We start from the raw sequence: 12,001 nt of genomic DNA, 5'->3' as shown, positions 1-12,001 counted from the left end.
CGCAGCGAGCCCGTAAGGGGACACGCTGCGCTCGCCACCGGTATTCAGACTGTCGGGATCCCGGCGGCGGTCTCCTGATATCCTACTGATATCCTACCCGCATGCTGGGGGGGTGTCGGATGTAGGTTTCAAGATGCTGCAGCTGGTGGCGGTGGTATGAAACGGTCTCAACCCCTGAGAACGAGCAGTTAGTGTGGCATTGGCACAATTTATAAAGGAGCATGGGCATTACTATGTAAGGCATAATAATAATAATAATAATAATATGGTGTCTGCGGCGTTACTGTGTGGGGTATATTATTAATTAACAGTTTCTTATATAGCGCAGCATGATACCGAACCTCCCGACTTTTGCGGCAACAAAATCAAGACTATCGCGCGGCGAAGCTGAGCGCCGACCCAAAAAGGGGGCGTGACCTCGACCGTGATAGGCGTGACCTCACTTGAGTGGGCGTGGCCTCACCATACGGACCATTTTCTTGCCTTTTGGGGGCGTGCCCAGCGCTCCCCGAGCAGCTGGGCATCCCCCGCTCCCCTCCTAGCACTGAATACATGCAGTGATCACCGGCTGCTTTGCAGAGCAGAGCAGCGGGTGATCAAAGGCTCTCCCAACTACCCCCCACCCAGGGGCGTTTTAAGAGAGGAGGAGGCCCGACGTAGAAGGCTGAACACGGGCCTCCTCCTCTCAGACTCTACTGCACATGCACAGATCTCCGGGAAAATGGCGCAGCGGCCATTTCCCCTGAGATTTCTCTACTGCGCATGCGCAGAACTCCGTGAAAATGGGCGCTGGGCCATTTTCACTGTGTACTAACAGCACTGCAGATGCCGGCACTGGACTCCGGAGGGGTGAGTATTTTAAAAATGGGAGCAGTGTGTGCGGTGGGGGCCCCCTCTGGACTCAGGGGCTGTGTGCACCGCAAACACTGCACCCATTATAGAAACGCCAGTGCCCCCACCTGCGGGACGCTGCTGCCTGCGGGTGGGACTGCGGGACAGGGTCCGAATATCGGGACTGTGAGAGGTATGTAATCCGTATGGTGTCAGGGGCATTACTGTGTGGGGCATAATATGGTATAAGGGGCATTTGTGGGGCATAATGTGGTGTCAGGGGCTTTACTGTGTGGGGCATAATATAGTGTCAGGAGCATAACTTTGGAGCATAATATGGTGTCAGGGGCATTACGGTGTACGGTAGTCTTTTCCTGTAAGGCCACACCCTTTTTTTGCATGCACACCACAATCGCACAAATGTGTACTTTTTGAAATGTCTTTGGTGCGCATTATTTAATATTCGTACCGGGAGCCAAATTGTCTAGAAATGGCCCTGACTGGCACAGACCTGAGCACATAGACCAGGGGTACTCTGTATGTCACAGTATGATCTGTATAGTAGACCCAAATGATCCTGACCTGGAACACGTTTTCCGGGATATCCTGTCGCCATCTGCTGCAGACCTCAAGGCTTAAGTATGAGCTGTACAGGAGAGAGATGACCTCCGGAACTCCGGAACAGTAACGCAGCACCTGCGCAGCACACAACAGGTCCCTGCATTAGTACAGTTCATAATTTCAAAAGTGTCCAGTAAGACACATTACACTGTGGGTACAGAAAACACAAATAGCAGGATTATACAAGAACAAGAAAGACAAACTAGGAGTAGACCCGGGTTACCAGGATAAGCCTTACAATAATATAGTGGGTAAGAAAGACACAGCGCCCATATCCGCGGCTGCCATGTTTTCATTGTTCCCCTGGCCAGCAGGGTCGGACTGGCCCACAGGGGTACAGGGGAAACCCCCAGTGAGCCCACTGCCTGTGGGCCCTCCTCCTCCTCTGGGGATCAGGTTCCAGACTCTTTCCTAGTGCACTTGAATTATGCATTATACTTATGTTACATTTTACTTCACAAGAATACAGTTTATTATATATTTACCAAGGGGTACAGAACATGTACTCTGTAATGGGTAGCCAAACCTCTGTGGTGGCTGACCACACCCTTAACCATGGGCCCCTACAACAGCATTCCCCTGGTGGGCCCTTTATGTCCCAGTCCGAAACTGCTGGCCAGTATGGTAAATCAGCCGACTTCCAAATAGAGACACTCACTAATTGCCTACCACGCTACTCCTCACCCTCACCCAGCATTCATTTACTAACTTAATCAGATATATACTCATTTCTTTATGTACCCATGTATGCTATAAAACCACCTTGGCACGGCTTAGAGTAATCAACAATGGTGGAAAAATCAATTCTCTCCCAAACTGCTCTGGTACCTATGGTTTTTATATCTATATATAGCGACTGCTGCAAAGGGCTTTGCGTGGGTTTGGTGAGATGATGTCACTTACAGGGGACCTATTTTCTTTGCCCCAGATAATGGGGGGATTTTAAATGGAGAGAGAACATAATTGTTTGCTTGCTATGCAATGTATTAAATTCAGTAGGATAACTGCAATTTTTTATTAGTAGGTGATTCATCGCGCCCTACGAGCGCTCTTCACATCGTCGTAAGGGGCTACACCCCCTTAACCCTTGCACGCCCTTGAGGTGTGCTATATTTGTATTATATGGAGTATTACCACCAATCATAATTGTGTGAGTGGTTAAATATTGCACGTACAGAGGGCATGCGATGGTTAAGGGGTCATAGCCCCTTGCTACGGCCTGAACAGCACACGCAGGGCCTGATGAATCACCTAGTAGGCGTGGATGGGGGAGGGCTCTGGAGGTGCTGCAAGTGGGGGGGGAGGGCTGGTGCGGTGGTGTCGCGGGTGAGGGAGGGGCGGCTGCGTGGGTGCCACGGGTGGGGTCCGGAGCCACCGCGGGTGGGGGCAAAGCGGTTGCGGAGGTGCCGCAGGTGGGGCGGTTGCGGGGTGCCGTTGGTGGGGGAGGGGCGGGTGTGTTGCAGGTGGGAGAGGGGGTGCGGAGCTACCACGGGTGGTGGTAGGGGAGGGATGGGTGCGGTGGTGCGGGGGGTGGGGGAGGGGTGGGTAATGCAGATGGGGGGGTCAGGAGCCACCGCAGGTGGTGGAGGGGGGGGGTGTCGCGGATGGGGCCCAGAGGTACTACAAGTGGGGGAGGGGCGTGTAATGCCTCCTGGAAGCAGCTAAGCTGCTTTCCTCCCTTTGGCAGTGTCTCTCCCGGAGACTCGCACAGCAGCCAGTCACTATTGTTAGCTCCGGTGTCCCAACGCGCCGCATTACAGGGAAGAAGATGTACTCAATAAACTACAGCTCCCAGCAGCCCTAAGCGCCGGAATGCTTTGGCGCTAAAGGCTGCTTGGAGCTGTGGTTTATTTAGTGCATCTACTTCCCTGTAATGCGGCGCGTTGGGACACCGGAGCTAACAATAGTGACTGGCTGGCAGAACTGACTGACTCGCTGAATCAATGTAAAAGGTGAGAGTGCTGTGCAGGGTCAGTGACACTGCACACCCACTGCACTGCACAGCACTGTCACCGTTTATATTGATTCTGCGTCCAGCTATTACCCTCCATGATATCACCCACTCTATCCGTCACATTAGCCATCTCGGGGCTTCCAGGCCGGCAGCCCAGGTGCTGTGTTGCGGAATCAGGGCCTCTGGGGATCTGGGCGCGGCTGTGGCGTGGAGGCACTTCTGTGACATCACGCGCAGAGGAGGCTCTGGGGCTCAGAGAGTATGCGGCACAGGGAGGGCTGCGCTGCTTTCATACCCATCTATGACGATGGCCGCGGCAGCTTTTGTTCCACCTGCGCTGTGGCTAGGGAGTGGGGATTGTTGATGCCGGAGGGGGCAGGCAGACTGGCAGCAGAACATAGGACGCTGCAGTAAAATAATTCCCCCCCCCCCCATCTACAGCGCAGAAACTTGCTGCAGATGCAGTGGCATACCCTCCAACTGTACCTTTTTGACAGGTACAGTACCCTTTTTTATGGTCTGTACCGATTTTTGGCTCTCCAAACTTCCATTAAAAGTATAGGAAAAGGGGCGGGGCCACGTCACTTTACCTGTGGCCACGCCTCCTTTTCAAATTTGTAGTGATTTTTATGTGTAAATTGTTGGAGGGTATGGTGCTGCAGATGCAGTGGGCCTATTTTGGGGTGTGGACCTGGAGCTGCAGCTCCATCAGCCCCATTGTTAATCCTGCTCTGGGAACACACAGCAGCCAAAGGGCAGAGCCTCCCATTGGATGTAACCTGTGTGGGAGGGCGTTTCTCGCCCAATCAGCTGTGGACTGGGTGTGATAGACCTGCTGCTAACCCAATGAGAGCTCCTAGCCACGCCCAGCGTTATACACACAGGCACAGAGTCACAGATCTGGGCTATTATGCCTGTGCTGCACCCCTTCAGTGGAACACGCTCCTCCGCTCCATTAGACTCTCCCCAACCTTGCAAAGCTTCAAACGGGCACTGAAAACCCACCTATTTATCAAAGCATACCTCTCTGATGCATAACCTAGTCCTGAGGCCGCTCCTCCATGCCCCTTGCTTGCATACTGCCATCAGACTTCCTCCCGCTTGCTTGTACGTCATGCCATCTGTCTGTCGCCCCTCCCCACTAGATTGTTAGCTCTTCAGAGCAGGGCCCTCTTTCCTCTTGTTGTCAAAGCCCTCGACACATTTCACTCGCAGCTCTCTCCTACTCAGCAACCATCTTTACCTGCTTTTTCTCCTACTGGTAAAGGCTCCTCTCTATCTATGGCCACCAGCCCCAAATAGTACAATGATTACTCCCTCGCTACTGACATCTAAGCTGTATTATGTCTTGAGAATTGTGGTGCTCTTTGTTACCTGTACTCTATTTTTGTTATTTATTTACTGTAATGCTAAGTTTTGTCTCCTTGCACTGTCCTTTGTACGGCGCTGCGAAACACTTGTGGCGCCCTATAAATAAAATGTAATAATAATAATAATAATAATAATAATACTATATAGGCGATGTTCCTAATTCATACCTCCCAACTGTCCCGATTTTGGCGGGACAGTCCCGTTTTTCACGGTCTGTCCCGCTGTCCCACCCGCGGGTCGCAGTGTCCCGTGGGGGGGGGGGGCAGTTGGGAGATGCCTTCCTGTCACTCGCTGCTCTGAGGAGAGCAGCGGTGAATAGATGCTGTGCGCATGCGCACAGCGTCTATTCACGGCAGAGAGGGACAGGGGGCATGACCAGCAGCTCTCACAGCACTGTTCATGCCCTTCGGCGCGCGTTGCTGTCCCTCCACCGCTGAGATCAAAGTTGGGAGGTATGCTAATTTGCATAGGAAAAACTCCTGAGACCCATCTGTGATAGTGCAAGGTGCTTTCCCCAGATGTATACTTTTCTCTGACGTCCTAGTGGATGCTGGGACTTCCGTAAGGACCATGGGGAATAGCGGCTCCGCAGGAGACTGGGCACAAAAGTAAAAGCTTTAGACTAGCTGGTGTGCACTGGCTCCTCCCCCTATGACCCTCCTCCAAGCCTCAGTTAGATTTTTGTGCCCGAACGAGAAGGGTGCAGGCTAGGTGGCTCTCCTGAGCTGCTTAGAAGTAAAAGTTTAAATAGGTTTTTTATTTTCAGTGAGTCCTGCTGGCAACAGGCTCACTGCATCGTGGGACTAAGGGGAGAAGAAGCGAACTCACCTGCGTGCAGAGTGGATTGGGCTTCTTGGCTACTGGACATTAGCTCCAGAGGGACGATCACAGGTTCAGCCTGGATGGGTCCCGGAGCCGCGCCGCCGGCCCCCTTACAGAGCCAGAAGAGCGAAGAGATCCGGAGAAAGCGGCGGCAGAAGACGTTCCTGTCTTCAAATAAGGTAGCGCACAGCACTGCAGCTGTGCGCCATTGCTCTCAGCACACTTCACACTCCGGTCACTGAGGGTGCAGGGCGCTGGGGGGGAGCGCCCTGAGACGCAATAAAACACTATAAAAACCTTATATGGCTAAAGAAATGCATCACATATAGCTCCTGGGCTATATGGATGCATTTAACCCCTGCCAGTTTTCCTGAAAAAAGGCCGCCGTGAAGGGGGCGGAGCCTTTCTCCTCAGCACACAAGCGCCATTTTCTTTCACAGCTCCGCTGGAAGGACGGCTCCCTGACTCTCCCCTGCAGTCCTGCTACAAGAATCAGGGTAAAACAAGAGAGGGGGGGCACTATTGGCAGCAAATATAAAACAGCAGCTATAAAGGGAGAAACACTTATATAAGGTTATCCCTGTGTATATATATAGCGCTCTGGTGTGTGCTGGCAAACTCTCCCTCTGTCTCCCCAAAGGGCTAGTGGGGTCCTGTCCTCTATCAGAGCATTCCCTGTGTGTGTGCTGGGTGTCGGTACGATTGTGTCGACATGTATGAGGAGGAAAATTATGTGGAAGCAGAGCAATTGCCTGTGTTAGTGATGTCACCCCCTAGGGAGTCGACACCTGATTGGATGCTCGTATTTAAAGAATTACGTGACAATGTCAGCACTTTGCAAAAAACTGTTGACGACATGAGACAGCCGGCAAACCAATTAGTGCCTGTTCAGGCGTCTCAGACACCGTCAGGAGCGCTAAAACGCCCGTTACCTCAGATGGTCGACACAGACCCAGACACGGATACTGAATCCAGTGTCGACGGTGAGGAGACAAACGTAATGTCCAGTAGGGCCACACGTTACATGATCACGGCAATGAAGGAGGCATTGAACATTTCTGACACTACAAGTACCACAAAAAAGGGTATTATGTGGGGTGTGAAAAAACTACCAGTAGTTTTTCCTGAATCAGATGAATTAAATGAGGTGTGTGATAAAGCGTGGGTTTCCCCCGATAAAAAACTGCTGATTTCTAATAAATTATTGGCACTATACCCTTTCCCGCCAGAGGTTAGGGCACGTTGGGAAACACCCCCTAGGGTAGATAAGGCGCTCACACGCTTATCAAAACAAGTGGCGTTACCGTCTCCTGATACGGCCGCCCTCAAGGAACCAGCTGATAGAAGGCTGGAAAATATCCTAAAAGGTATATACACACATACCGGTGTTATACTGCGACCAGCAATCGCCTCAGCCTGGATGTGCAGCGCTGGAGTGGCTTGGTCGGATTCCCTGACTGAAAATATTGATACCCTGGATAGGGACAGTATATTATTAACTATAGAGCATTTAAAGGATGCATTACTATATATGCGAGATGCACAGAGGGATATTTGCACCCTGGCATCTAGAGTGAGTGCGATGTCCATTTCTGTCAGAAGAACGTTATGGACGCGACAGTGGTCAGGTGATGCGGATTCCAAACGACATATGGAAGTATTGCCGTATAAAGGGGAGGAGTTATTTGGGGTCGGTCTATCGGACCTGGTGGCCACGGCAACGGCTGGAAAATCCACCTTTTTACCCCAGGTCACCTCTCAGCAGAAAAAGACACCGTCTTTTCAAACTCAGTCCTTTCGTCCCTATAAGGGCAAGCGGGAAAAAGGCCGCTCATTTCTGCCCCGGGGCAGAGGAAGGGGAAAAAGACTACACCAGGCAGCCTCTTCCCAGGAGCAGAAGCCCTCCCCCGCTTCTGCCAAGTCTTCAGCATGACGCTGGGGCTCTACATGCGGACTCAGGCACGGTGGGGGGTCGTCTCAAGAAATTCAGCGCGCAGTGGGCTCACTCGCAAGTGGACCCCTGGATCCTGCAGGTAGTATCACAGGGGTACAAATTGGAATTCGAGACGTCTCCCCCTCGCCGGTTCCTGAAGTCTGCTCTACCAACGTCTCCCTCCGACAGGGAGGCAGTATTGGAAGCTATTCACAAGCTGTATTCCCAGCAGGTGATAATCAAGGTACCCCTCCTACAACAGGGAAAGGGGTATTATTCCACGCTGTTTGTGGTACCGAAGCCGGACGGCTCGGTGAGACCAATTTTAAATCTAAAATCTTTGAACACTTACATAAAAAGGTTCAAATTCAAGATGGAATCACTCAGAGCAGTGATAGCGAACCTGGAAGAAGGGGACTATATGGTATCTCTAGACATCAAAGATGCTTATCTCCATGTCCCAATCTACCCTTCTCACCAAGGGTACCTCAGGTTTGTGATACAAAACTGTCATTATCAGTTTCAGACGCTGCCGTTTGGATTGTCCACGGCACCACGGGTCTTTACCAAGGTAATGGCCGAAATGATGATTCTTCTTCGAAGAGAAGGCGTATTAATTATCCCTTACTTGGACGATCTTCTGATAAGGGCAAGGTCCAGGGAACAGTTAGAGGTCGGAGTAGCACTATCTCAGGTAGTGCTACGTCAGCACGGGTGGATTCTAAATATCCCAAAATCACAGCTGATTCCAACAACACGTCTACTGTTCCTAGGGATGATTCTGGACACAGTCCAGAAAAAGGTTTTTCTCCCGGAGGAGAAGGCCAGGGAGTTATCCGAGCTAGTCAGGAACCTCCTAAAACCAGGACAAGTGTCAGTGCATCAATGCACGAGAGTCCTGGGAAAAATGGTGGCTTCTTACGAAGCGATTCCATTCGGAAGATTCCATGCAAGAACTTTTCAGTGGGATCTGCTGGACAAATGGTCCGGATCGCATCTTCAGATGCATCAGCGGATAACCCTATCTCCAAGGACAAGGGTGTCTCTCCTGTGGTGGTTACAGAGGGCTCATCTTCTAGAGGGCCGCAGATTCGGCATTCAGGATTGGATGCTGGTGACCACGGATGCCAGCCTGAGAGGCTGGGGAGCAGTCACACAGGGAAAAAATTTCCAGGGCTTGTGGTCAAGCATGGAAACGTCTCTTCACATAAATATCCTAGAACTAAGGGCCATTTACAATGCCCTAAGTCAAGCAAGGCCTCTGCTTCAGGGTCAACCGGTATTGATCCAGTCGGACAACATCACGGATGTCGCCCACGTAAACAGACAGGGCGGCACAAGAAGCAGGAGGGCAATGGCAGAAGCTGCAAGGATTCTCCGCTGGGCGGAAAATCATGTGATAGCACTGTCAGCAGTGTTCATTCCGGGAGTGGACAACTGGGAAGCAGACTTCCTCAGCAGACACGACCTCCACCCGGGGGAGTGGGGACTTCATCCAGAAGTCTTCCAAGTGATTGTAAACCGTTGGGAAAAACCAAAGGTGGACATGATGGCGTCCCGTCTCAACAAGAAACTGGACAGATATTGCGCCAGGTCAAGGGACCCTCAGGCAATAGCGGTGGACGCTCTGGTAACACCGTGGGTGTTCCTGTCGGTGTATGTGTTCCCTCCTCTGCCTCTCATACCAAAAGTACTGAGAATCATAAGAAGGAGAGGAGTAAGAACTATACTCGTGGCTCCGGATTGGCCAAGAAGAACTTGGTACCCGGAGCTGCAAGAGATGCTCACGGAGGACCCGTGGCCTCTACCTCTAAGAAAGGACCTGATTCAGCAGGGACCTTGCCTGTTCCAAGACTTACCGCGGCTGCGTTTGACGGCATGGTGGTTGAACGCCGGATCCTGAAGGAAAAAGGCATTCCAGATGAAGTCATCCCTACCCTGATCAAAGCCAAGAAGGATGTAACCGCAAAACATTATCACCGCATTTGGCGAAAATATGTTGCGTGGTGTGAGGCCAAGAAGGCCCCTACAGAGGAATTTCAACTGGGTCGTTTCCTGCATTTCCTGCAAGCAGGATTGTCTATGGGCCTAAAATTAGGATCCATTAAGGTTCAAATTTCGGCCCTGTCGATCTTCTTCCAGAAGGAACTGGCTTCAGTTCCTGAAGTCCAGACTTTTGTAAAGGGGGTACTGCATATACAGCCTCCCTTTGTGCCTCCAGTGGCACCCTGGGATCTCAATGTGGTTTTGGGATTCCTAAAATCACATTGGTTTGAACCACTTGCCACAGTGGATTTAAAATATCTCACATGGAAAGTGGTAATGCTGTTAGCCCTGGCTTCAGCCAGGCACGTATCAGAATTGGCGGCTTTATCCTATAAAAGCCCTTACCTGATATTTCATTCGGATAGGGCGGAATTGAGGACTCGTCCTCAATTTCTCCCTAAGGTGGTTTCAGCGTTTCACATGAACCAACCTATTGTGGTACCTGCGGCTACTAGGGACTTTGAGGACTCCAAGTTGCTGGACGTAGTCAGGGCCCTGAAAATATATGTTTCCAGGACGGCTGGAGTCAGAAAATCTGACTCGCTGTTTATACTGTATGCACCCAACAAGCTGGGTGCTCCTGCTTCTAAGCAGACGATTGCTCGTTGGATTTGTAATACAATTCAGCTTGCACATTCTGTGGCAGGCCTGCCACAGCCAAAATCTGTTAAAGCCCATTCCACAAGGAAGGTGGGCTCATCTTGGGCGGCTGCCCGAGGGGTCTCGGCTTTACAACTTTGCCGAGCAGCTACTTGGTCAGGGGCAAACACGTTTGCTAAATTCTACAAATTTGATACCCTGGCTGAGGAGGACCTTGAGTTCTCTCATTCGGTGCTGCAGAGTCATCCGCACTCTCCCGCCCGTTTGGGAGCTTTGGTATAATCCCCATGGTCCTTACGGAAGTCCCAGCATCCACTAGGACGTCAGAGAAAATAAGAATTTACTTACCGATAATTCTATTTCTCGTAGTCCGTAGTGGATGCTGGGCGCCCATCCCAAGTGCGGATTGTCTGCAATACTTGTATATAGTTATTGTTACAAAAAAAATCGGGTTGTTTATTGTTGTGAGCCATCTTTTCAGAGGCTCCTACGTTTATCATACTGTTAACTGGGTTCAGATCACAGGTTGTACGGTGTGATTGGTGTGGCTGGTATGAGTCTTACCCGGGATTCAAAATCCTTCCTTATTATGTACGCTCGTCCGGGCACAGTATCCTAACTGAGGCTTGGAGGAGGGTCATAGGGGGAGGAGCCAGTGCACACCAGCTAGTCTAAAGCTTTTACTTTTGTGCCCAGTCTCCTGCGGAGCCGCTATTCCCCATGGTCCTTACGGAAGTCCCAGCATCCACTACGGACTACGAGAAATAGAATTATCGGTAAGTAAATTCTTATTTTTGATTCTAAGAAAACAAAAAAAACAGCAAAAAAAAAAAAAAAGATCTGGCTAAGCAGCTGAGTACAGACATGGGTATTGCTCTGGATTGTGCAGCTTTGCACAATGGAAGGAAGCATCTAATGTAGGTATGCCATTCTGTGATGTATGACCCCAGACACCAGACCGTATAGAGGCGAGCCTACCCAATATGCAGATGTTTTCCAAAATCTAATAAATAAATAAATAATTATATATATATATATATATATATATATATGAAAAAGTATATCCCCAGATAAAATAATGTGTGTATAATCTGTGAATCTCTGGCACGTTATGGCTGCTCACCTCAAGCCTCTCAAACCTCATTTGTCCTTGCAGGTAATGCTGGTAGCTGCAGGCAACAGATCCTGCTCAAGAGGACCCCTGCCAGGTGAAGGAATTGGTAGAAGTGTGTATATAAACATTCCTTGGCTCCTAGCTTAATACAGGTATACACTGCAATTGGGGCTAAGTTGTTACTCTTATCACTGGGTAATAACGTAGGTATTTGTTTTGTAAATGTGGACAATGTAATATGTGCTAATTTTTGTAACTACTACTGAATACGAAAACGTTTCATAACTCTGGCAGCAATAGGGAATTTATAAAAACAAACAGCATATATAAAAATATAACAAAGTGGACAACCATTTCCTTTTTAAACAATTGACAGCAATTGGACTGGTTAAATGAATATAGGCCCTCATTCCGAGTTGATCGGTCGCAAGGCGAATTTAGCAGAGTTACACACGCTAAGCCTACGCCTACTGGGAGTGTATCTTAGCTTCCTAAAATTGCGACCAATGTATTCGCAATATTGCGATTACAAACTACTTTGCAGTTTCTGAGTAACTTCAACCTTACTCTGCCTGTGCGATCAGTTCAGTGCTTGTCGTTCCTGGTTTGACGTCACAAACACACCCAGCGTTCGCTCAGACACTCCCCCGTTTCTCCAGCCACTCCTGCGTTTTTTCCGGAAACGGTAGCGTTTTCATCCACACGCCCA

The 12,001-nt window shown here is 50.2% G+C and overlaps 1 protein-coding gene across 6 annotated transcripts in view; it reads right to left on the bottom strand.

The window, feature by feature from the left end:
- The window catches only part of ASB18 (ankyrin repeat and SOCS box containing 18), a 78,980-nt gene that overhangs the window by 27,683 nt on the left and 39,296 nt on the right, over positions 1-12,001 (bottom strand). For all 6 annotated transcript variants that reach the window (XR_010181899.1, XM_063933222.1, XM_063933220.1 and 3 more), the window contains exon 4: positions 1,414-1,527. Coding sequence is in view for 5 of the 6 variants with exons in the window: in XM_063933222.1 (XP_063789292.1) it covers positions 1,414-1,527 (114 nt within the window). In the remaining variant the exon portion in view is untranslated. The remainder of the gene's footprint in view (positions 1-1,413; positions 1,528-12,001) is intronic.

The sequence above is a fragment of the Pseudophryne corroboree genome, chromosome 7 (genome assembly GCF_028390025.1).
Source record: "Pseudophryne corroboree isolate aPseCor3 chromosome 7, aPseCor3.hap2, whole genome shotgun sequence".
In the NCBI taxonomy this organism is placed as follows: domain Eukaryota; kingdom Metazoa; phylum Chordata; class Amphibia; order Anura; family Myobatrachidae; genus Pseudophryne; species Pseudophryne corroboree.
The sequence above is the reverse complement of the archived record's forward strand: the minus strand, read 5'-3'. Positions and strand labels throughout refer to the sequence as shown.